This window comes from Arvicola amphibius, chromosome 15, assembly GCF_903992535.2.
Source record: "Arvicola amphibius chromosome 15, mArvAmp1.2, whole genome shotgun sequence".
Taxonomy (NCBI): domain Eukaryota; kingdom Metazoa; phylum Chordata; class Mammalia; order Rodentia; family Cricetidae; genus Arvicola; species Arvicola amphibius.
Genome location: NC_052061.1, coordinates 43,736,750 through 43,762,760, shown reverse-complemented (window position 1 = coordinate 43,762,760; position 26,011 = coordinate 43,736,750). Strand labels below are relative to the sequence as shown.

Genomic DNA, 26,011 nt, shown 5'->3' with positions numbered 1-26,011 from the left:
GTTCAGGCTAAAAATCTGCTAACGAGCGGTGAGAACTCAGGGAGTAATTATAAAGTTCATAATTTTCCTTTCAGATGTAAATGTTTATATTTTAAGAGTCCTCGGGGACAGAAGAATATTAACATTTAATATAACATTTTTTCATGTTTATCCACACAGGAAATGTGGGCATCCCCTGGAGGATCCCGGGACTGCACATAGGAAAACAATCTTCTATGCTACACTCCCAGGGGGGCCTCTCTTCCATGGCTGCTGGTCTCGAGAGTACATAGCTGGGCTCCCAGCCCTGAGCATCCTTCATCTTCTATTTTCTACATCTCAAGGAGTCACAGAAAAGTTGTTCCTGCGGACCACCGAGTACAACCCTGTCTCCATCTCCTGAGGCCCATAGTCAGATGGCAGCTGAGACCAGTCATCCAGGAAAGCCTGGGTCACATCAGCATCTTGGCTTTCCTCATCAGGCCTCCATTCATTTTTGCATCCTAGGGCTCGAGTGTACCTCGTGTCTTTATGCATTATTCTTAAGGAAAACTAAGAAGTGGATGGCGTAATTCATGTGAGCCCCTTTGAGTCCAAATGTGGGACCAGTTCTGTGGATGAGAAAAGCACTTGAGCTTTTCCGTCTCTCTCCTGAAGAGGCAGCTTCTGCCTCTGTCCCTTCTCCCCACTTCTCCCCCACTTTCTCCCTCTCTCTCTCTGCCTCTCTCTCTCTGCTCTTCTCTTCTCCCTTCTCCCTTCCCCCTTTCCCTTTCCACAATCCACTAGATAAATATCCAAGCCCCCCAAAAAAGAAAGAAAGAAAGAAAGAAAGAAAGAAAGAAAGAAAGAAAGAAAGAAAGAAAGAAAGAACACTTGAATTCAAAATTTCCAATCTTCCAGTTACCAAAATGAAACCCTGTGGCCCAGGGTCCCATATAAGGCACAAGTCTCTGTGGGATATGTGCACAGACTTGCTGCTTTCCATAAGCCCACAGCCCTAATGAGAAGGCATAAAGTGTTCCTAACAGGGAGAAAACTTTCTCTCCATGCGGCCTCTAAGTCCTTCAGGAGCAAAGGTCTGTCCTGCCTCGTTAAACTGTCAAGGGCCATAGTATGTGGCGCTGGAAAGCTAGAAAATCAGGGACACAGCCAAACATATGCACATATAGATACCAAAGCCCATAGAAAACAGATTTTTAAAAGGTGTGAGAAGGGGCTGGAGTACTTCTTACTCTTGCGGAGGACCCAGGGTCTGTTTCCAGCACCTACATGGTGGCCCACAACTGCCTGTAACTTCAGTTCTAGGAGATCTGAGGTCTTCTGACTTCCTCAGGCACGAGGCAGGCATGTGGTGCACAAACATGAAGGCAAAACAGTCGTGCACATAAAATAAAATATTTTTAAAAATACTTGGAGAGTGAATGTTCGGTTGTGTACAGACCTTCATCCATCGCCCACTCATTTCCTACCCAGGTGTCCATCAACCCATCCACCCACACATCCATCCAAACGTTTACTCAGCCATTTATCCATACACGCACCTCTCCACCAACCCGCCCACTCACCCATGCACCTATTTACCTCCACATCCACCCGCCCACCTATCTTTCTGTCCACCCACGAACCCATTCACATATCCACCCATCTACACACCCATTTATCCACCGACCCACCCACCTATCCATCCCCGCATTTATCCATGCATCCACCCATCTATCTAGTCACCTTTCCACCCATCTTTTCATCTGCCCCCTGAAACAGACTGAGCCGAACCCCGTCTTTCATCAGCTCTACATTCGTTAGTGGGGGTACACAAAGAGGTGGAAGCCTGGAAGCAGAAGCTGGAGGTAGGGAGAGTTTAGATGACCCTCTGGAAGGCCTCTGGAGCACACTGGCTGGGATTTCGGGAAGATTTGCAGAGCAAGCTGCTGCAGCAGCAGCTGCTGCTGCTGCTGCTGCACAGATAAGGATTAGCAGGCTCATCATAGAGAAGCCTGGACCTCCGGGTTTCCTAGATAAACCCGGAAGTGTCTTCAGGAGCCAGTTTGACAGCTTTTGCCCCAGAGCCAGGGACAGCAAGGCACCAGAGGCTGAGTTGGCTCTCTCGTCCTGCATCTACAGGTCACGCTGTCGTCTGCCTCTGTGAGTGAACCGGGGTCGCAAGGGCTGTCGTCACCCTCTTCTGGTGTGGCAGGGAAGTCCTAAATGGACTTTGACTGGGCTTGTGACAGGAGACTGCTGGGTAACAGGTGGCAGCCAGCCGAGGGTGACTGAGGCTGAAGGTGACAGTTGAGGGTGACAGGTGGCATTTGAGAGTTACCAGTAGTGGTTGAGGGTAACAGCTAATGGTTGAGGGTGACAAGTGGCAGCTAAGGATGACTGAAACCTACTGAAGGTGTCAGGTACCATTTGAGCGTGACAAGCAGTACTTGCAGGTGATAGCTGGTGGTTGAGGGTAACAAGTGGCAGCTGAGGATGGCTGAAACCTGCTGAAGGTGACAAGTACCATTCAAGCGTGACAAGCAGTACTTGCAGGTGATAACTGGTGGTTGAGGGTGACAAGTGACATCTCTGGGATATGGTTGCGAGTAGCACCAACCTAGATGGCAGGGACATCATCTTCTCTGTTTCTCTCTGCTTCCAAGGTGCTCGTGCAGCTGAGCCATCTAGAATGTCAAGTTCTTAGACACCAGGTCTCCTCGGCTTTTTGATCTACTTTTACAGACAGTAGGCCCCATGCAGAGAGCCTCCCACGGGTACCGAGCCAGAATCAAGTCAAGGCTTTCTTTCACATCACTTGGATGGGGGAGACACTAGCTCTTTGTGACAAATGATTTGGATTTCCCAGTTACAGTGGCAAACTGAGGTTCCAATTACAAAGATTTATTGTTATAATAAGATACATATTAAGTGTGTGCTAGGCCAGGCGTGTGAGTCATATGCAAAAGGGACCGCTGCAACGAAGTGGGCAGGGCTTGTCCCAGCACCAACGCTGGGCCCTATGCATTGAGGTCAGAGTCGGCGGGACTGATCCAAGCTCTGGATTTGTGAGTATGGTATCAGAACTGTTTTCCTCATCTCTGGGAATCAGATGAGTCTAATTGCGACCTCAAGACTGCGCCGGAGCATCAGTGGTACGCCTTCAAAAGCCCTGGCCTGTACTAAACAACACGTGTAGCCATAGTTGCTGTGATTTGCGTTGTAGGGAGGAGGAGGCTAGGATTCAGGGTCCCACAAGCAGCGAATGGTAGACCTAAATCCCGGACCTACGACTCCCAGTATTAGAACTTTAATGCTGTGTGTCGCACATCCCACTGCCTGGGAGGAGATGAGGCGGATTCTCCTTTGCCCTCCTGAACCATTGGCAGAATGTGCTGGTTGTGAAATCACACACAGTTCAGATTAACGTGGACTCTATACCTATTGCTCCAGGTCATGGACTCTGCCCAGCCTCCTGGGGCCGCTGTGGTTGAGTCATGAGTGATGGAGTCAGACGGTCCTTGGGCCCAGTGGATACACGTGTATCCACACACCACCTATGGAACTTGGAGTTGATCATTCTGTCTCCGGGCCTCGGTTTACTCATCTGCAAAGTGGTGCCTACTAATTAGTACTGTCTCTTTAGGACAGAGATGGGTGCTCAGTAACAAAATTTATAAGCAAGTTGTAATACAGTGCCTAGCACGGTAAGGGCTCACGAAATGGCAGGAAACACCACTGTGTTGGAACAGAATAGCAGCCATGCTGACTTCGGGAATGGAAGGAGGCACGAGAGTAGCAGAGAGGACAAAGGCTATTTGAAAAGCTGTGGTGTGCTCACTCCGTCTAGATTACTGATCTCCAGTCTGCCAGATGCTCCTTGTCCATGAAGATGGTTCTAGAGAAGGAGTCTACATTCACATAGAGTTTCCACGGTAATTTGAAAAGCAGATCGGTAATAGCAATTATAAAATGGTTTGGGGATGGGAAGATGGCTCAATCAGTAAGGCACTTGCCAAAAAATGCTTGTCATACAAGCATAAAGACCTGTGTTTGATCCCTCAGACGGATGCTAGCCATGGTGGCATGTGTGTGAAATCCTAGTCCTGGGAAGATGGAGACAGACGGATCCTTGGGGCTCATTGGGTAGCCAGTCAAGCCAAATCACTAAGTCCAGCCAGTGAGAGATCCTGTCTAAAAAAATAACGGTGGGGGGAGAGACTGGGGCTGGAGATGGCTCAGCAGTTAAGGGCACAGACTCCTCTTCCAGAGGACCTGGGTTCAGTGCCCAGAACCTACGTCTGGTGCTTCGCAACCCCCTGTAACTCAGATGCGGGAGGTGGCAGACACTCACACAGGCATGCACAGTCGTGTCCCTTTTTTAAAATAATAAAAAGTAAAGACACAGAGGAGGGGGAGGGTGGAGGGCTGGCTCCTGAGAAACAACAGGTAAGGGTGAGTGAGCTCAGACCTCTGCATGCAGAAACACGTCCAAATAAGACACTCCATTTCATTCCTTTAGGTCAGCAATAGAAAGAATTGGGAGCGCCTTTTGTGTAACGGTTATCTAGGTAAGGGGAGTGTGGGTGGGCGGCTGGACGTGAAGACCTGACCCACGTCAGGTGATGCCCGCCTGGCCAGCAGCCTCTACCACGTGCGGTGCCATCTGTCCTGACCTTTAGAGTCTACCCCTCACCTCTCTTTCACTGACAGCTACATCTTCATCCGGATCACATTAGAGTAGCCACAAATACATCCTTTTCACAGCTCCCATGGGACACAAACAGCAACAGCTCACAAGCCCTGCCATCTCACATGTTTCCCAGGACCCAGGACCATAAGGACATTTCCTTCTGATGAGTACTTTTTCAAAAATCAAAGACACCTAATTATAAGGTCGCACCTCCTGGAAGTGTTTTAATTTCCCTTATAATGAATTGGGGTGGTGTTACACTTTTTTGAGGCACAGTCTCTATAGCCAGGGACAAACCTGAAGTGGTGATCCCTCTGCCTCTGACTCTCCAGCCCTGGGATAACAGGTGGGTGCTTTAGCTCTATGAAAACAGTTTGCGGGGGGGGGTGGGTTGTTTGTTTGTTTTTAACAGGCTGGCTTTAAACTCTTTTGCCTGAATCTCCTAGCTCTACCGCCAGAGAACTGGGATTACAGGTTTGCACTGCTGTGCCCTCTTTAGACAGTGCTGAGGCAGGGAACCCAGGTAACCTTGCTAGGTAAGCCTCCACCTACTGAGCCAAGTCTCCAACCCAGCTGCTGTTAACCAGGCTCTTCAGGCAACTTGGTTCAGTGGTTGAGTATTTGCCTAGCATACAAGGCCCTAGGTCCCCTCCCCAGCACTACAAAAACAAAAGGCCACCTCCAGCATGAGGGCATCTTAAACTCTTGCCACTTTAGAGCCGTTGGCCAAATGCTAATTGCACCTGCATTGAGTCGTGATGCCAGGGGTTGAGCGGCATCCCGGCTTTGAACCACAGGGCTCGAGGAGCGGTGTGCATAATCTTAGGTTTTTATTACTGATCCTTAGACTTAATTAGGTCTTTGTAAATCCAAAGCATTCCCAGTCATATTTCATTACTTTCTGCCTCGAACTCCCCTGTGAGATGTCCAACTGTTACCCCGGCTTCACCTTAGCATTATCAAGAGGTCAGGCAGATTTGAAACTTCTTTCTTTCTCCTCCTTGCAATTAAGATTCCTTTTTCTCCCCTTAATCATGTGCTTAACTTTAACCTGTTTCTGAGAAAATGACAGCTCGGGTCAGATGTTGCCTCCCCCATCCCAACAGAAAAGCAATTACTGAGCAAAGCTATGTTTGGGAAGAGCCTCCGAGCAGGTGCAATCATCCAGTGTGACCCCAGGAGGAGTTAGATGGAAACTAAGTAATAAAACAGAAGTTCTAGTGTCTGGAAATGGGGAAACGGATGGAGAGATACTGTATAGGCTTCCTCCTCCTGCCTTAGCCCTCAAGAGGATTTCCTGGGGCTTCTATAGACTGATTTTGCTGATTTTTTTCTCTCCCTTTCCCCTCTCCCTCTTCCCCCTCCCCCTCCCTCTGTAATGTGAGGTAAATGTGTATTGTGGCAGATGCACGCATGTTTTGATGTATTGCGTGTGTGTGTGTGTGTGTGTGTGTGTGTGTGCGTGCGCGTGTTTTCACTCCTGTGCATGTGGACACCTAGAGTCCACTACTCACCACCCTGTTATTTTGGGACAGAGTCTCTTACTGAATGTGGGGTTCCATTTCCAGCTAGACTGGTTGGCCACTGTCTAGATCTGCCTGTCTCTTGCTTTCCATCGCTGGGCTTGCAGACACACTCAGCTATGCTTAGCTCTTGTGTAGGTGTTGGGGTTCTGATGATCCCCACACTTAGGTAGCAAAGCTCACATTCCCAACCTCTTTTTAAAAAAAAAAAAAATGATCTTATTGTTGTTATTCGTGAGGTCACTAGCTAGGGTGCTTTGTGGCTCCTGGCCTCAGAAGATTTTCTAGACCTGGAGGGCAAGCTTTATTTCTGTGGTTGTTTGTCTTGCTAAATTAGGAATTTCGTTAACCTTTCTCTTTTGGTCCTCCCACAGGTCAGTTCAACAGATTCTTGCTTCAGAGCTCTCTGAAACTAGCTGAAAGATAATGAGGGGTAGCATCAATAAGCTTGGCCAGTTTCTGAGGCACTCATGACTGGACATTCCTGACCCCTGGGCTTCTGATTGAACTAGAATGTGTGGTTAGAAAAGCAAAGAACAATTCCAGATATTTCTGTCACAAGTTTTTAATTGGACTCTTAGAGGCCTTATCCATGTTTGGGATTCCTCACAGTGGTATTCTGTGGGGATATTTAAAACAGTTCAAACTCTGTGATCAGGCATCTTGTTAGTAGTCATTGTGTGTGTGTGTGTGTGTGAGAGAGAGAGAGAGAGAGAGAGAGAGAGAGAGAGAGAGAGAGAGAGGGAGAGAGCGAGAGGGAGAGAGGGAGAGAGAGAGGGAGGGAAGAGAGAGAGAGAGAGAGAGAGAGAGAGAGAGAGAGAGAGAGAGAGAGAGAGAGGCCTACTTGCCTGCCTGCCTGCCATTTGTCTGTCTGTCTGGAGACCCTTGGATGTCACCCTTCAGGCACCATTCACACTGACGTTTAAGGCAGACTCTCTTGTCAGGCTCTAGAGCTCCTCGGTTAGGCTAAGCAGGCTCACTCGAGAGCCCCAAGATCTGCTTCACTCCACCTCCCAGCCCTGGCATCACAATGCGTGCCATGAAGCCATGCGTGCCATTGTTCACATGAGGTCTAGACATAGACTCAGATTCTTGCGCTTGCAAGGCCAGCACTTTACCCGCTGAGCATCTCAGCAGCCCCCATAGTCACGGCTCTTCTTATACGGTGGGTAATGTCTAGCATCCTCTGTCAGAGTTACCACTTTCTTCCAGCTTCTCCTGGATGCTACTATCTGCTGTGGCCTCAATGTCTTTCCAATCCTCTCCTTGGTCCCAGCTGTGTACGCTGGCCCTCAGTCCTCACCAACATTCCTGCCACGTAGCTCCTCATCACGTCTTGCCTGGACTCTGTTCAAGCCTCTCCCTTCCCTAGTGGAAACCCATTCTTTAAGAAAACATGGCTTCCCTGTCAGTTTCCTACTATAAACCAAAAGTTTCCTGTTATCTACAGAATGGAGGTCAGACTCCCCAGAAGGGGGCCCAAGGCTTTCTCTATGCCAGTTTCAACTCTCCTCCTTCCCCAAGTACAACTTCACACCATGGCCTTGGGTTACATCTCAGCCACTGCGGATCCACACATCGCTTGTCCAGCATAGCCTTCCCCATGAGACTTCCATTTATTTATGATGTGCCCCAAGCCGGTGACCACTGTCCACTTTGGGTCGGCGTTCCTGAATCCTCCTGTGGCCCAAGCTCAGCTCGGAGCTCCCTCTTCCCGGAAGTGTTCCTTGACCAGAGTCAGCTACCATCTTCCGTGTTCCTGCGGCACCTTCCTTACTACACCCGACCGGAACCTGCAAGACCTGCAAGAGCCATGCGTCACACTGTGCTGAGAACAGGGTGCACCAGGCAGCCTGGCATGTTGCCGGGAAGAAGAGACGATCCCCGTGACTCAAGCGCAAGGTCAATGGGAGAAGAGTGGGCTGTTGAGACAGGTGATGAGGTGATGGTCGAAGGTCTGGGCACACCAGTCAGTCGTCCCCAGCAGGAAGGCTAAAGTCATGGAATGGTGTTCCACAGCAGAATTGGTGACACTCGCTGTCATGGGCACTGCAGTTCCGAGCGTGAGCATTCTGTTCTCAGAAAACAAGACGGGGCTGTGGCTTGGTGGTAGAGCACGCACCTTGCATGTGTGAGAGTTGTGCTCTGACCCAAGCGTTGCAAAAGATAAAATGGCTCCATAGTAAGGAGCACTAAGTGCTCTTCCAGAGGGCCACCCAGATTTCAGTCCTACCACCCCCGTGGCTGCTTACAACCGTCTTCACTCCTGTTCAAGGGCATTTGACACCTTCTTCTAGCCCCCACAGGTACTTTGTGCACATGATACACATGAATACATACAGGCAAAACTCTCATACACTAAATATAGAAATAAACAAATACATATATGTGTATATGTGTGTGCACACACATACAGACACATTTTTTAAAAAATAAAGTTTTATTTTGTTTTTGTTTATCTTTTTCATTTTTTAAAAAAGCTTAAATGTTTTTATTGAGTTATATATTATTTTTAGCTCCCCTCCTTTCTCTCCCCTCCACTCTACCCTCTCCCATGATCCCCATGCTCCTAATTTAGTCAGATCTTGTCTTTCTCTACTTCCCATGTTGATTAGATTCATGTATGTTTCTCTTAGGGTCCTCTTTGTTGTCTAGGTTCTCTAGGATTGTGAATTGTAGGCTGGTTTTTTGTTGGGTTTTTTTTTTTTGCTTTATGTCTAAAAGTCACTTATAAGTGGGTACATATTGTAATTGTCTTTCTGAATTTGGGTTATCTCATTCAGTATGATGTTTTCTAGATCCATCCATTTGCCTGCAAACTTCAAGATGTCATTCTTTTTCCACTGTGTAGTACTCCATTGTGTGAATTACCACATTTTCCTTATCCATTCTTTGGTTGAGGGGCATTTAGGTTGTTTACAGGTTCTGGCAATGACAAACAAAGTTGCTATAAACATAGTTGAGCACATGTCCTTGTGGTATGATTGAGCATCCTTTGTGTATACACCCAAAAGTGGTATTACTGGGTCATGAGGTAGGTTGTTTCCTAATTTTTCTGAGAAATCACGGTACTGATGGGGAAGCTCAGCCAATCACATCTGGCTGGGGTGTGGCCACCTGGAGCCCAGGTAGATAAATGGGAGATAGGTGCGTACTCTCTGCATGGTGCTCGCCTGACCTGTTTGGACTTTGGACCTTCTACTCCGATAGTGTGAGTTTCCCCGTTTTTCAATTATTAAATTATATCTGTTGTTTTGAGCTGGTCCGGTTATTTTAGCGTACTGATCGAATACGCCTTCACCAACACCGTACAGATATCCAAAGGGGCTGTACCAGTTTGCACTCCCACCAACAATGCAGAAGTGTTCCCTTTACCCCACATCCTCTCCAGCACAAGTTGTTATCGGTATTTTTGATCTTGGCCTGTCTTACAGGTGTGAGATGGAATCTCAGAGTTGTTTTGATTTGCATTTCTCTGATGGCTAAGGATGTTGAGCTTTTCCTTAAGTGTCTTTCAGTCATTTTAGACTCCTCTGTTGAGAGTTCTCTGTTTAGGTCTGTACCCCACTTTTTATTGGATTATCTGGTATTTTGATGACCAATTTCTTGAGTTCTTTGTGTATTTTTTTGGAGATCAGTCCTTTGTCTGATGTGGGGTTAGTGAAGATCTTTTCCCATTCTGTAGGATGCTGTTTTGTCTTGTTGACCGTGTCCTTTGTTTTACAGAAGTGTCTCAGTTTCAGGAGGTCCCGTTTATTAATCGTTTCTCTTGGTGTCTCCTGTGCCAATGTATTCAAGTGTACTTCCCACTTTCTCTTCTATGAGGTTCAGTGTGGTTGGTTTTCTGTTAAGGTCTTTGATCCATATGGACTTGAGTTTTGTGCATGGCAATAGATTTGGGTCTATTTTTGTTCTTCTACGTGTTGATATCTAGTTATACCAGCACCATTTGTTGAATATGCTTTCTTTTTTCCGTTTTATTTTTTTTTTGCTTCTTTGTCAAAATTCAGGTGTTCAAAGATGTGTGGATTGATATCCCTGTCTTTGATTCGGTTCCACTGGTCCTCCTGTCTGTTTTTATGCTAATACCAGGCTGTGTTCAGTACTGTAGCTCTGTAGTAGAGTTTGAAGTCAGGAATTGTGATGCCTCCAGAAGTTCCTTTATTGTACAGGATTGTTTTGGCTATCCTAAGCTTTTTGCTTTTCCATATGAAGTTGAGTATTGTTCTTTTGAGGTCTGTGAAGAATTTTGCAGGGATTTTGATGGGCATTGCATTGAATCTGTAGATTGCTTTTGGTAAGATTGCCATTTTTTCTATGTTAATTCTACCTACCCAAGAGCACGGGAGATCTTTCCATTTTCTGGCATCTTCTTCACTTTCTTTCTTCAAAGATTTAAAGTTCTTAGGCATATATTGTTATAAGGTCATCTTTGATATATTAAAGAGGTGCTCATTCATGTATGGTCTTGATGAATTTTCTTGTAGCATAATGGTGGCACTTGCTTCTTGGAACCCAGCTGCCATCCTCCACAGTGTTTTGCCAAGATCTCTGAATGGTTCTTGCCTCACACCTCTGACACTGTTGGTGAGCCTTATCTATAATTGTGATCACTCTCCATGAATGATCCTGTTAGCCTCACTGGCTAGAGACACAATGCACAGATTTCTAGGACACTTTGCCCTCTATAACCCTGTGTCTTGAGAGCTCTAAACATGACTGGACAGAAATACTAAATGGATACACATCAGAGCTTGTAAGAAAGGAAACAAGAAATGGCATCTATGGGGTGCCCATGCCCCATGTGGTGTTTTTGGGGGTATTCTGTCTGCATTATCCCATCTTGCCTCTATAGGCTTGTGAGCTGATCCTCAGCTCAACTCTTTAGATGAAGGCACAGGCTCAGAGCGATGTACTGATCTAAAGTCATATAACTAAAGAGAACCTAGACACCGTTCTCTTTCCTCAAAGTCCGTGTTTTAGGGGTTAAGATTAAGAGTATGGGCTCACGGTGTCAACTATCCATTGCGTGTGCATGGGAGAGTTATTTACTCTATACTGGCAAACAGGGTGATAATGCCGGGGTTTTTTTTAGTAGCTCATGTGCTCATAAAGTGCCCAGTGAACTGTGTGACACTAGTGCTGAGTGCCACAGCCTCCTCTCTTTGTCCTCATTCTCTCTGCTATGCTGTTGCTCTTCTAGAAGCGTGAAGACATCCTGAAATACAACAGCACACAGCTTACAGGAAAGTACGGTTTAGAGAAAGCAGAGTGTCTCAGCCAAGCTCACAAAACCATCTCAAGGCTAAGGCACCTGCTAGGTGTCTTTGGCTGCTGCCTACAACCTTGTGTCGCTAGGATTATTATTTTGACCTGTGTGCTCACGCTGATGTCACACAGCTCTTTGTGCATGTGCCCTTCTTCCTGTGTCAGGGCAGCCCATGCTGTTCCACTAACATCTGGATCATGTTCTTTGTTGTTCAAAACCATCTGCATGTACAGTGGTCAACGTCACAGATGGGCACCTGGCTGGGAAGGGATGGTGGTTGAACTCTTGGTTACTTGTAGACTACCTGTCTAACCATACCCAAATATCTCTCCACTGAGGGAGGAAGGGAGGGAGGGAGGGAGGGAAGGAATGGAAGGGAAGAAAGTGTAGAAGAAAGACTGTGTTGTTTCCATGCCTTAGGAGACATGTGCACTCCTGGGTCCATTTTTCGCCTATATGGAATGAGACATCTAGCCCATTTCTGTTGTGAAAGAAAGTAGTCCCAGGCCTGAGATGAATCTACGGGAGGGTAAACAGATAAGGAGGAGACAGAAGCAAGGTTCCCACCCTGTCAAATGCACTGAGCGCTCTCCCTTGAAGCGTTTGAAAGATGTCCAACGTGGAGGGTGTGATTAGATACAGAAAGGAATTTTACTCTCTGCTTTTAAGTATGGAGTTAATAAACCAACCTCAAGCAGAGCATACTGAAGATGCCGGAGATGTCTGCAGAGCTCTATCTTGGGTTTTCTGGTGCCAGGAAGAAATCCTTCTCTCAACCAGTTTTAAATGAATTCTTTCCAAAGGCCCTGATCAGTTCCAGAAACCAACAGTAATGCCTTTTGTTCGAAAGGGATACATGATTTTGAAAGCACCCACACGCTGTTTGTTTAACACTCACTTTGTCAGGTAGGCAAGGAAGACGCGTCTATGTTTATATTTATACTACATGGGGAAGAATTGGAAGCCAAGAAGCGAAGGGGCGGGGGGGGGGTAGCTAAAGTAGCGCAGGTGTGACTGGAGCCATGTGTCTCAAAGTGTATCCTGCACCAGCATGTTCTGTCGTTTGGCTTGGGTTTCTCAGTGCTGGCCATGTCACCAGAGATTCCCACATGCTGGGTACGTGTGATACCACTGAGGAGCAGGTCAGTCACTTTTCTCTTCTTGTTAGCTCAGAACAAAGGAGAAGCGTGTTTAAACAGAATGTTGTGGCATCTTCCTGCAGGTCCGGTTGTCCCTTTGCTGTCTGGTATGGACTCCCTAAGGTACCCAGAGGAAACCGTACTCATAACGGGAGGAGGCGGATATTTTGGCTTCCGGTAAGTTCATCTACAAAATATCATCGCGGAACTATCTGACTGGATACTTTTCAGTTCTCGCGGACTTTGACGTGTTGGTATAATGCTAAACCAAAAGTTAGCTCCAGTGTGCCCTGCTCAGACTTGAAACTTGAAAAGCACAGGTTTATTCCACTTCAAGAAAAATCGTTTTTAAAACCTATAAACTGGGGCCTGATGATTATTCATTTCACCAAAGATATTTTTAAAAAAAAAAAAAAAAGCCGTATTCATTTCTTTCGTCGTCACCATGACCAGACACCTAACAAGAAGCAGTTGAAGGGAGGAAAGTTTAGGGTGACTTGTGGTTTAATGGGTGCAGCCCCATGCAAGGAGGACATGACAGAGGAGTGTGAGACAGTGCCCCTGAAACCCAAAAGCAGAAAGCCAACAGGAAGCTGAGTCTGTCTGTCATCCTCAAGGCCTGCCCTCTGGTGGCCTACTTCCTCCAGCAAGGCTCCAACCCTTAAGGGTCTATAAACTTCCACTAGCTGGGGACCAAAGACTCCGTGACCTGAGCCTCTGGGAGATGGTTCACTTTTACACCACAGCCGGCATTCTGTCACCTGTGACACTGTCATTGTCAATGCCGTCATTTTTTACATCATTGAGAGGATTCCTGCTTTTTTGTTTTGTTTTGTTTTCAAAATTTAAATGAGACCGGTAGCAATGAATACACAAGGTAGGTGACTCAGGATAAGTTAGCAAGATTCGGGTGAGCCCTACCTTACTGGCTAGTTATTTCGTACTCTTTCCCTAGACACAGCTGGAGGGTGGCCTGACCTAACCCTGATCTTTCTCACCTCAGCCTCGGCTGTGCTCTGAACCAGAGGGGACTCCGGGTGGTTCTGTTTGACATCAGCCAACCTGCCCAGAACCTTCCAGAGGGGATCACGTTCATCCGTGGAGACATCCGCTGCCTCTCGGACGTGGAGACAGCCTTCCAGGACAATGACATTGCGTGTGTGTTTCACATCGCCTCTTATGGGATGTCTGGGAGGGAGCAACTGAACAGAACCCTAATTGAAGAGGTCAACGTGGGTGGTACCAACAACATCCTCCAGACCTGCCTGGAGAGAGGAGTGCCCAGGTTAGTTTACACAAGCACGTTCAACGTCATCTTCGGAGGTCAGGTCATCAGAAACGGGGATGAATCTCTGCCTTACCTGCCTCTTCACCTGCACCCAGATCACTACTCCCGAACCAAATCCATTGCAGAGAAGAAGGTGCTGGAAGCCAATGGCTCGGCCTTCAAGCAAGGCAATGGTGTCCTCAGAACCTGTGCACTAAGGCCAGCCGGCATCTATGGGACCGGAGAGCAAAGGCACCTTCCCAGGATAGTGAGTTACATTGAGAGGGGCCTGTTCAGATTTGTGTACGGGGATCCCGATAGCCTGGTTGAGTTTGTTCACGTGGATAACCTGGTGCAAGCTCACATCCTGGCCTCCGAGGCTCTGAAGGCTGATAAGGGCCATGTTGCCTCTGGGCAGCCCTACTTCATCTCAGACGGTAGACCTGTGAATAGCTTTGAATTTTTTCGGCCCCTGGTTGAGGGCCTAGGCTACACATTCCCATCCACCCGCCTGCCGCTCACCCTCATCTACGGCCTTGCTTTCCTAATAGAGATAGCCCACTTCGTTCTGGGCAGGTTCTACAACTTCCAGCCTTTCCTCACCCGCACGGAGGTTTATAAAACTGGTGTCACGCATTACTTCAGCTTAGAGAAAGCCAAGAAAGAGCTAGGCTATGAGCCTCATGCATTTGACCTGCAGGAGGTGGTAGAGTGGTTTAAAGACCGCGGTCACGGTAGAAGGTCTGGAGGTCAAGACTCAGAGTTTATTCTGTGGGACGGAATTCTGGTCCTACTCTTGGTGCTATCTCTTTTTACCTGGCTCCCTCCTTCTACAGTTCTGTCATTGTGAAGAGAAAACTACACACAGGAGCTGAGCCTACTCTCTGGGGTGGTTTTCAAGGATGCAGGCTTTTAAAGATGTTTTGCATTATTTGGTACCATTCCTGGGTCTTCAAATTACTCCTTATCAATGAGTCTTTAAACCCCATGGCCAGGGATGGGCTACCTCCTTATGAACTGTTGGTCAGGGATGCCCCTAACGTTTCCAAAACAATGTTGGCTGTTGCCAATGTTCCCGGTTGACCACCAGAACTAGATGGTAAGGCCCTATTGCAGAAGGCACCATACACTTTAACTGCAGCACAAGCTGGAACTGCTTGCTAAATTTCATAGTGCCAGAAGGTTCTGTGCAGACTGCTGGAGAAGAACAGTAGCTCGGCTATAGACCGTGCCTACTGCAATACCTATGACAGGCAGGGTGTAACCTTTGGTGCAACAATGGCATTCCATTAGGGGACTAACCAACTACTTCCTAATTGGATTGGAGACCTGCTCCATGGGAGGGGGGGTTGCTCCTGGTGCTGTAAACCTGTCCAGAAACTCATAAAAAAAAAAAAAGGTCATAGCCAAGTGGGGCCTACTACTGTTATTCTGCTAGGTAGAGAAGTTGTGCCCGTAAAACTGATTTCTATATGTTTATGTTTATAGCCATAGGTTAGGGCTGCTCTTAGCTGGGATAAGAGAAGCTTCTCTCTGTAGTGATCAGCAGTTCATACCTGGTCAAAGTGCCTAGGAGAAGTAAGTGTTGAATGCTCATCCATAGACAGGACATCTGTATCACCCCCTCCAAGTCTCAGGGGACTCAGTCGCAAGAGCAGTAGAAAGAATACAAAATCTGGAAGAAGGGGAGGAGCGTTGGAGTCTGTCCTCTGAGAGTGACATGACCTCTGTCCTCAGAACTAACGGTAGCTATGACGGCCTTTTCTACACTGCACAAGATAGGGCCTGTCACCATTTTTCCATGGGAGGGAGAAGAGCTGAGTGCCACTGGCGGTTTCTGGGGAGAGAGAGAGACTTTCTCTAGTGGTGTAGTCTCGGCTAAGTTGCCCTGTGCTCCTGTGAGCAGTCCTAATAAAACTCTTTGGGACACACACACACAGAGAGAGAGAAAGAAAGAGAGAGAGAAAGAGAGAGAGAGAGAGAGAGAGAGAGAGAGAGAGAGAGAGAGAGAGAGAGACACTGTTAAGTTGGGAGCGTAGCCCCCAGCCCCCAGGCACAGACACAGACAGAGAGACAGACACAGAGAGATCCAGAGACACAGACAGACAGACAAAGACAGAGATGGTTTAGAATGGAATCTAGGCGGGAAGAGGGAAGACATCAATGGGAGTGGGACCAAAGAGGGTATGTGGGAGACTGTCATAATGAAACTGTCATATATAATACATGCTAATAAAAAAGGGAAAAGGTGGATTCTTGAATTAACTATTCATTACTTTCCTCTGCCCCAACTGACCCTGATGGGAGACAAGAAGACACAAAGATAAGTTTGAAGTTTGGTCTCTGTGCCCTTGAGCCCTAGCTGCGCACAACAGGAAGTCACTCGGGAGCCAGGGAAGGGCTTTAGTTGGAATAGAAATTCTAACTTGGATATCTCAAAGAGGAACCCGTGTTCACCTCATACATTGCATGTGCATAAAACAATGAAATTCAGACTGATATGGAATGGCGCAAACTGACATTTGGGTTGTATCCCTAACAGACCAATCTCAGGGGGCAATGGCTACTCCAGGGAGGAGCTGGCTGTGCACAGCACAGGTTTTAGGGTCCTCTAAAATCCCTGCATGACCATGGGTCATATTTGTGTTGAAGCAGAGAGATCGACAGCCTGCTGCATAGGACCCCTCTGAAGGTTAAATTAGACATTGTAGCACACGCAGGCGACCACTTCCCAGTACTGCCATTGTTCAGTCCTTCCGAAGGAGTTGTTCCTGGGAGTGTTCTCTTTCGAGGGCCTATTGTTACTGAACTCTCTGAAATGTCTGGAGTGTTCCCTAGGAGCCCGCAGCCGTGTGTTCTCAGTGTCTGTAACATTCCGGCGTGAGGGAACAGACTGACGTTGAGGGCAAAGCTCAGATCTGACGGTTGAGGGCAGGGCTCAAGCTCTCTGCACTTTGAAATCTGAAATCACACTCTTAACTCCAGTGCAGTGCTGCCTAATGGGGAGGGTGTGGGCTCTGAAGGCAGCTTCCAATGGGGAACAATGGCAGCATTGTCTGGCCACCCCACGAACTGCTGCGGAAGATGTTTACATCACACAGTTACCCAGGATCAGAGCGGGAAGAAGAAAGTCTTTACCGTGCCAGGGTTTCGTCTGCAGGAAGGCAGCAGTGAAGTGGGTTGCTGCAGTGGATAGCACACACAGTTATTCTGGGAGGATTTGAGAAAATTCAAGGGGGCTGCCCAGGTCCCCTTGAATAGAGCCTGGAAGGCCCTGAAATTGATGCAAGAGACCCACATCATCAGTGTTTCTTTGTCCTTAACATGCACCTGTAGCCTCTGGAGAACTTGGTTGTCTATGTCTGGGAAACAGAACTGACCACGGTGGCCTGTAGTAGGAGGCCATTTGTTTGTTCCCAGCTGCTCAGCCCCGAAATAATCACACAGAAACCATATTATTTGCAATACTGTTTGGCCAATAGCTTAAGTGTATTTCTGGATAACTCATATCTTAAATTAACCCATCTCCATTAATCTGTGTATTGCCATGAGGCTGTGGCTTTACTAGGTAAAGTTCCAGCATCTGTCTCCCACAAGGCTACATGGCTTCTCCCTGACTCCACCTTCTTTCTCCCAGCAGTCAGTTTAGTTTTTCCTGCCTACCTCTATTCTGCCCTGCATAGGCCTAAGGCAGTTTCTTTACTAACCAATGGTATTCATAGCATACAGAGTGGAATCCATCACTGGCCCTTTCTTCAAAGTAGTCCATCTCACAGTGTTGGCTGAGAACCTAAAGAAAGAAGTGTTGGGAGTGCCTTTATCATTGGAATTTTCCCATAAGTGGTAGGAGGATGCCTTTGCTCTTGGGACAGTTTTTTGAATTCTGTCTCTGGGCTCTCTGGAAAAAGTGGCTCTGCTATCCACAGACTTTCAGACTAGAAGTGCCACGGGATGTCTATGGGAGAGGCTCATTGATACACAAGGCAAGTACCTCGTCATTGAGAGCTACCACGGGCCCTTCAGAATGTGTTCTAAATGACATCATGTCTGGAGCTTCCTGATTGGCTCATCACATGACGTTGCATGTCTCACTTCCATGTCACAGGTGCATCTCTATATGACTACTGAACATTGTCTTGATGTAGTTATTGGTGTCCTCTAAAACAGGTAATTCAGAAGGCTAAGGTGGGTCTTGGGTGTCACATACTATCACCCCACAGTACTGTTAGCAAAGATCAGCTCTATTCCACACGGAAGGGAAGTTGCCTGGAGGCCTTGGGGACCATCCCAGAGCCTGGGCTCTGGTCTCACTGCATCACTGAAGTCCTGGGTTGGTAGCCCCTATGTGAAGCTCCAGTTCTGAGCCTGCTTCCTGCCTGCTCCAAATGCCTCCCTGTGTCTCATGTTCCTTCAATGGGAGCTAACGGTGGTTATTACAAGAGCAATTATTTTGAACATCTGTGTTTCCCATTAGTCTTATTGCATCAGACAAAAGTGTCACCCCAGACCTCTTTGAGACAAATCCTCTGCTGGAGCGTCTGCCCAAACCACTGAGGGACAGTGTCCTGAATTTCCTACAAAGCCTGTTGTCTGAAAGACCCGCAAGGATTCAGCAGAGGCCTGAGTTCTTAAGAGACTTTGCAACCGCGGGGTGGTGGTGGCGCACGCCTTTAATCCCAGCACTCGGGAGGCAGAGGCAAGCAGATCTCTGTGAGTTCAAGGCCAGCCTGGTCTACAAGAGCTAGTTACAGGATAGGTTCTAAAGTTACAGAGAAAATCTGTCTCAGAAAAACCAAACCAAAACAAACAACAAAACAAACAAAAAAAGGAGACTTCACAACCATAAACACAATCACACACTACCATTTCCACAACAGTGTGTTTCTAAACCAGTTAGCGCTATTGAGAAGAAGAGGAGGTCACAGAGGTCATCAGAAGCCAGGGGTAGTCTAGCACACACCTGGGGAGTTGTACCCTTGGAGAGGTAAATACACCTTCTGGCACATAATTTACTGTCTCCAGCCTTGATCAATGGCCCACCATGATAGGACTGTACATCAGCTAAATGGAGAGCAGGAGGGACCTGGAAGGTAACTGGAGGCACTCCACAGGGGGTGTGGTGGAGAGTGAAGACCCTGGGGAATGTTCAGGAAGGTAGGAGGGATATGGGCGGAGTAGACAGGGATACCTATCCCCACATATAGGCTGAAGGCGCACCTTCTTTATTGAAGGGAGGGAAGGAAATTTTAAATAAAAGAAATTTTAAAAATTAAAAATGGGCCCAACCAGTTCACGGCATCTCCAGACTCTGCAGCTCCGTCCCCGTCCCCTCCGGAGTTTCAGAAACCCTGGGTGAGGCAGGGGGGGGGGGGGGGGGGGGGGTGGGGGGACAGCTGCCACATCTGAATCGGACAAAGACCACAGCAGGTGTTTCTTCAGGAGTGGGTTTTTAAGGAGAAAGGGGGAAGTCTGTGCTAGGGTGATTTGGTAAATCCTGCTTGTAGTCAGTGTAGCCAAAAGATGGAGTTTGATTGCTGGACCTTGGAGTTTAGGAATATAACCTAACTCTTTAGCAAGGGAGAAGGAAGAAAAATGGTGCCATGTTTGCCGTGCTTTGGCCTGTTGGAGAGTCCATCACCGGAAACCAGGAAATATACTTTGTCATTAAAACACATAATTGTGACTGAAGCCAAACCCAACTCATTACAAAATTACAACAGCGGAGTGATCTAACAAGAGATCTATCTGTAGATATTTGCAATGTTTATTATTCAGAAGCATGCAAGTAATTAAAATATTCATTTCTAACATCTAGAATTTTAATCATGGCAAATAGTCTCAATATCTTCCTCTCCTGTCTTCCAATGGAAACTCACAATAAAAACTTCTATTCTACATCCATGTGTTGTTGTTGTTAAGTGTATGTCTTTTGTGCTCCTCACAGCTCCTAGGAATTCACATCTGAGACAGATAACACGGCTTTTTTTGGGGGGGTGCAATACTGGCCAGCTTTTACAAGGAATTGCTCACTGTGTTTCAGGGGTGATCACAGTCTGTCCCCCCACACTTGCACTGTACTTTGCTCAACGTGTTCGACATGAAGATAATGACAGATGTCAAACCATCATCTCTGTTCACTTAACCGCTCGGCTTTATGTTCCCATTTGGTGGAAGCTTATGCTGTACGATGCTCTCTGTGTTTTAGGGGCTCATTGGGTTTTCTCAGTACCGTAACAGCCATTACATTATTTTGCCACCTGTTTCCAGGGGAGGAGACTCAGGCCTGGGAGACAGTATGCTTTGCCTAATGTTACCCAGCTAAGAGGCCAAAGCTTACATTTGGGTCAGGCATACTTGAACTTCAGAAACCTAACACCACCACCGCACCCCGCCATTCTTTCTTCATGTGGTCTTATGTAGTCCAGGCTAGCCTTTAGCTCACTTTGTGGCTAAAGATGACCTTGAACTTCTGATCCTTTGGCTTCCATCTCCTGAGTGCTAGGAGGCCATGGCCCACCAAGCTGGTTTATGCAGCTGAGGATGGCGCTCAGGGCTTCTTCATATGTGCTAAGGGATGGAGCTCAGGGCTTCTTCATACGTGCTAAGCGAGTACTCTACTAACTGAACTATACCTGCTCCGTCCCCAAAACTCTTAACCACTATCTTCAAAGTGGCTTGATTATCCCAGTAGGGCACAATTCAAAGCCAAACGTCACACAAACTGCACTGGCAGCAAAGATAAACTGTTTAACTGCAAATGATGAGGATCTGTATCAAGAACTTCTGTGCCCTCCCCCCCAGATTCCTAAGATACATGACAATCAAGCTATGGTACTACAGCAGAGACAGGGAAGATGTACATGAAGCTGAAGAAGTGTTTATTCTAGGGGGAGTGTGGCATGCTGGAGTCTAGTCTGACCATCTTTGGGCATGCTCTGAGACTTCCGTTGGTACCCAACCATGTGCTGGCACAGGTCATGCTGCCTGTGCCCTAACCTCCCCCTTTGAATTGTTGTCTGGGGGAGCAGAGCCTGGGTATTGCTCACTGCTGGCCGACATTGCCTTCCCTGCAATCTTGCACCTCACTGAAGGTGGGACACAAATATGAGAGAACCTTGCAAGGATTGGCGACCCGGCATCCAGCTAGCATCGCTTCCCCTAGATACTGAGGCTGTGCAGAAATGTGACCTTCTTTCGTGTAACATAGAGGTCCGGCTTGTTGGGGTTTCTGTCCCACCCCATACCCCACAGCCAGCAAGTCCCAGAGAAAATCACACAGAGATCTCCATAAGTTATAAAACTGACTGGCCCATTAGCTCAGGCTTCTTGCTAACTCTTATAACTTATATCAAACCATTATTCTTATCTATGTTAGCCACATGGCTCAGTACCTTTCTTAGCCAGGCAGGTTACATCTTGCTTCCCGGTGGTCTGGGCAGGAATGGAAGGAATGGGCTTCCTCCTTCCTGGCCTTCTCCTGTTCTCGTCGCCCCACCTCTACTTCCTGTCTGGTTGACCCGCCTATACTTCCTGCCTGGCCAGTCAGCGTTTATTCAAAATATGATTGACAGAATACAGACAATTCTCCCACACCACTTTCAGAGCTCCAGGAATGTTGGAGACTTTCTTTGTTGTGGCTTTCCTTCTGTGTGGAAAAGAATTCTATGGCAGTGAGGGTTGGTCATTTGCTAGCACTTACGGACCTCTTCTGTGCGTGTCCATGTGTGTACATGTGGAAGCCAGGGGACAACCTCAAGTGTCATTCCGCAGGCATCTTGCTTTTTGAGAAAGGATCTCTCAGTGACCTTGAGGTCAACCGGCAGGCTAGGCTGGTCAGCCAGCAGACCCCAGGATCCTGTCTTCAGCGCCCGGGCACTGGGATTAACAGCACGTGTGGCTACTCCTGCTGTTTTCAGTTTGGTTTGTGTGGGCGCTGAGCACTGACCTCACGGCCTCATCTTTGCGCAGCAAGAACTTTCCCGACTAAGCAGTTGTCACAGTCCCTGGGATCCACCTCCTGCGTTCGGTGTGACTTACCACAATTACCTGTAAAGTGGAGATAATGCATTCCTGCTCTCTCCCCGGGGGATGTGTACGGATTAAATGACAAGCAAGCCTTCTGTATCCTGCACATGGGTCCTTAATTAAGAATGGCTCCTCCGAGAGCAATAGAAGGGTTTGGATAAGGGAACTGGTGGGATGTGGGAAAGCTTCAAGGCAGGCACAGATGCTCGGCACACAATTAGGGATGCTGGGTGGGAGCCTGGATGGGAAGAGCTGAGCACACAGGGATGACGGAAGCATGCCATCTATTCTCTGCAGAAAGACGTTGCTAGTTCATTTGTTCTGGCTCTGACTGCCTCCATCCAACGCTGCTTTGAGCTACACTGAAAGTGGGAACTTTTCTTGAAATTGGAGAGACCAATCCAGAGGACAAACGGTAATTGAGAGTTTTCTGTTCCAAGTTCTGAAAACTAGAGACACCCCTAATTGTTTCTTCCCTGACTTGAACTCACACAGGCTCAGAAGTCAATCCCAAATGATGGCCCAGGCTTTGTTTCTGTGTATCCAGAATGCTTTGCTTTAAAATATGTTTATTGGCACACTAATTACTTATATTCTGGGTTGTGGGATATTTTGTTACATGCTTACTATATTGAAGGCGTAGATGCCAGTTGTTGGTATAGTGATTATTTTTTTGTATTGGGAACAAAATCCTTTGAAGTGCGCAGGGGAGTGTTGCTGACCGTGGCTACCCTGCTGTGCTGCGGAACAGCGATTCTGATCTTCACCATTGTGAACTTGTAGAAGCCTATACTACGCTGAGGTGTGATCTTCTTATGCAGAATTTGTTCAGGACTTTTACCATGAAGGGAAGTTGAATTTTATGGAATGTTCTTCTGACATGTATTGTGATGATCGTGTGGTTTATATCCTTGGCTGTTTATTCTTCTGTATTACAGATATTGATTTGAGTGTCTTGAACCTCCTTCCATTTTTGGAATGAAGCCAACATAATTATGATGTGTGAGCGCTTCACTGTGCTGTTGAATTTAATCTGCACATGTTTTTGCTAAAGATTTTCCACACCGATTGTCATTAGCATAGGTTGATCTGGGGTTTTCTTCTCGTTGTCGTCCTTACCCGATTTTGGTGGACATCATGTTACCTTATTTTTTGTGTTTTTTACATTTCTGCATTAAGAATTTTGTGTCTGTTGGGATGGCTCTCCCTTCTGCTTGTATGTAATGACTTTCTCAGTAAGCAACTTTCTCCTCGAGATGTGAGGTGTGGTGTCAAGTCCTTGCGTCGTGTTGAGTATGTGTCCAGCTGAGCCCTGTTGGGTAACCTCCCTGTGGCCTCTTTAGCTGGGCTTGGTGGGTTTGAGCACAATGCATATGTCCATGAAAAGACTCACTGTCTGCAGGCCTTGCAATAACTCAAACAGGCATGGTAAGACAACCGGGAATCAGGTTTGTGTCCTAAGTAGTTAGTCTTACAGCAGGAGTGGTCGCCTCTGTCAGCTGGCGGGGACTACCGCAGGCATTGTAGCTATGAGCTATGTGGTTGGACGTGACTTTGGGGCTGGTTTCCATGGTCAGGGTGATAGCCTGAAGCCCCTGTCCTCTATTGGATGTTGGTCCTGACCCAGAGGTCCCGCGGAGAAAGGAAACTCAGCTCCCTCCTGCAGGGCTCACGCCCGTCCTGTCAACAATGCGCACCTTGACGAACAGCATGGGCACCTGTGTGGATGATCAGACAGGCAGTGTGGGGCAACTTGGATTATTCCTCTCTGCTGCTCCTGTGAGGGTGACCATCCAGGAGTGGGAGGGACCTCGAAACTCGCCTCCATGTGCCTCCCTAGGGACCTGCCAATAACTGGGAGTTTTTGTCCCTTATTCTTTGATTGATTGGTTGGTTTTGAGACAAGGTCTCACATAGGCCAGGCTGGCCTCAAGTTGTCTTATATAGCTGAGGGTGACCTCGAACTCTGGATCCTCCTGCCTCTACCTCCCAAGTGCTGGATCATGGGAGTCCACCACCCACCCTGCCCCCTTATTCTTTTTTCTCCTTCATATATTTTATTTTTGAGATTATAATATAATTACATTTCTCCCTTCCTTTTCCTTCCTCCAAACCCTGCTATATGCCCCCCTCCACTCTCCTTCAAAGTTCTGGTCCCTTCTCTTATTGTTATTGCATGTAAACACATATATATTCCTAACTATGACCTGCTCAGTCTATATAATGTTACTTGTATGTTTTAAGGGTGACCATGTGGCACTGGAGAACCAACTGGTGCACTCTTCCCTGGGGGTGACCACCTCTCCCACTCCCAATTTCCGTCAGTTGCCTGTAGTTCTTTATGGAGGGCTGAGGCCTTATGGGCTCTTTCCTGTCCCCTTTGGTGTGTCCACTGGCATTATCCCAGCTCAGCTCATGTTTGGGTTGTCGTGCTGGTGAGACTTTATGGGTGTAGCTTCTAATATTACTAGGAGACCAATGTCACAGCAAACTCCCTAATCCTCCGGCTCTTAAGAGTCTTTCTGGCCGGGCGGTGGTGGCGCACGCCTTTAATCCCAGCACTCGGGAGGCAGAGGCAGGTGGATCTCTGTGAGTTCAAGGCCAGCCTGGTCTACAAGAGCTAGTTCCAGGACAGGCTCTAAAAAAGCTGCAGAGAAACCCTGTCTCGAAAAACCAAAAAAAAAAAAAAAAAAAAAAAAAAGAGTCTTTCTGTGCCCCCCATCCCCAAATGTTTCCTGAACCTTGGGTGTCGGAGTGTTTTTAAAGACGTATACATTGTGACTGGGCCCCACGACTCTGCAGTTTGATTGGTTGTGGGTTTCTGTAATGTGTACTGCTGAGTTGGGGGTTAGCCAGGGCTCCAGTGGGTCCCCAGATGTCCCTAAAGGAAGAAATAAGAAGACAAAGGAATCCAAAATTGCCTTCTGTGAGAGAACATGAGGATCCAATGATCTGTCTCCTGGTGTCCTCAGTCCTGGAATGCTCACAGAAACACAAAGAACTTTCCATCCCTGGTCTCCAAAGGCTGATTCTGGAGAGTGGCAGTCCCACCACCTCCCATGTCACAGCCTGCGCCTCTCGGGTGCTTCAGAGTCACCCCAAGATTGCCTCATGAGACACACATGCTGAGGCAATACTGTAAAATATTCATGAGCCTTAGCCTGGGAAGATGTGGGCTGCTGTGACTCAGGAGCCATCCGAGCTCAGTTCATAGCACCCACCTCCAGATGGCCCCTACCTATCGTGCCCCAAGAGTCTATGGGAGGCGCAGACAGACACCCTGGACATTTTACCTGTTTTGCACGTATGCCAGTAAGACACTGGCTTCACCAGGACAACTTCCTGACACTCTCTTCCTCCTTGACCCCATGCCTGGATCTCTAGGGCAAAAGGCCAAGCTCCTGGAGTCCCATGGCCTGGGCTCAGCCAGCCATCCCCATACGTCAATATAAGTCAACTAACTAGAGAGCAGAAGGAGGAGACTTAATCCATGTGGCTATGAGAACGGGGCCCTGGGACCCCCCAGTCCATCTTTGGGGAACTGACCTGAACTTTAGATGTGAATAGCTGACACACTGAGGCAGGGCTCAAGAGCTTAGCATTACTAATCATTGCTGGTAGAGGGGGGACCTGACTTGCTCTGTCACCCAATTCTGCTTCTGCAAGGTCACTGAAGGAGTGATGACTGTCCCCACTTGAGGGGAGCAATTAATTCAGCTACCACAAAGTGCCAGCCCCGCCCCAGGGCACATTCTCCTCATCGCAGACAGTCGCCCTTGTTGGGAGGGTGGCCTATCCTGTGAGGCCCTGCTGTTCCTGTGAGCCAGGGTGACTGCTGGCTCTAGACTGGAGGCCTTTGAGGTCAGATTGGAAGAATGCGGACTCAATAGGAGCCTTGGTACCTCCGGCCTGGAAGAGGGATAAGATGAGCTAGCTCCTACCAGTTGTCGCGCAGGCGCGGGCCACCACCTCAAGCGATAAAGCTGTCTGTACACAGAGTTCGTCGCGCGACTGGCCCCACACAATGGTGGGATATGAAATGAAGGTGGCGGTGCCAGGCTTTCAACCTGCTGTGAGCTACACTGCCCGCCCAAGTGAACAGTGGATGCTTTGTAGCAATCAGCTCAGTGGTTAAGA

At 47.7% G+C, this 26,011-nt stretch overlaps 1 protein-coding gene across 5 annotated transcripts; it reads left to right on the top strand.

Annotated features, from left to right (window-relative positions):
* The first annotated feature begins 1,995 nt into the window (after positions 1–1,995).
* Sdr42e1 (short chain dehydrogenase/reductase family 42E, member 1) lies at positions 1,996–16,100 on the top strand. 5 transcript variants are annotated; one of them, XM_038312995.2, is made up of 4 exons: positions 2,013–2,121; positions 3,809–3,893; positions 12,666–12,759; positions 13,586–16,100. In XM_038312995.2, the coding sequence occupies exons 3-4, from the start codon at positions 12,692–12,694 to the stop codon at positions 14,697–14,699; spliced, it is 1,182 nt and encodes a 393-aa protein (XP_038168923.1). In that variant the 5' UTR covers positions 2,013–2,121; positions 3,809–3,893; positions 12,666–12,691; the 3' UTR covers positions 14,700–16,100. The 5 variants fall into 5 exon arrangements, with proteins under 5 accessions (XP_038168920.1, XP_038168923.1, XP_038168922.1 ...); XM_038312992.2 differs by lacking the exon at positions 3,809–3,893 and having other exon boundaries at positions 1,996–2,121; XM_038312994.2 differs by lacking the exon at positions 3,809–3,893 and having other exon boundaries at positions 2,043–2,164.
* Positions 16,101–26,011: the final 9,911 nt, after the last annotated feature.

Bases quoted from the DNA above. Each gene is read 5' to 3' on its own strand.
- Sdr42e1 (XM_038312992.2), top strand. From the start codon at position 12,692: ATGGACTCCCTAAGGTACCCAGAGGAAACCGTACTCATAACGGGAGGA. The intron at 12,760-13,585 runs GTAAGTTCATCT...TTCTCACCTCAG, and splicing joins GGCGGATATTTTGGCTTCCG to CCTCGGCTGTGCTCTGAACC.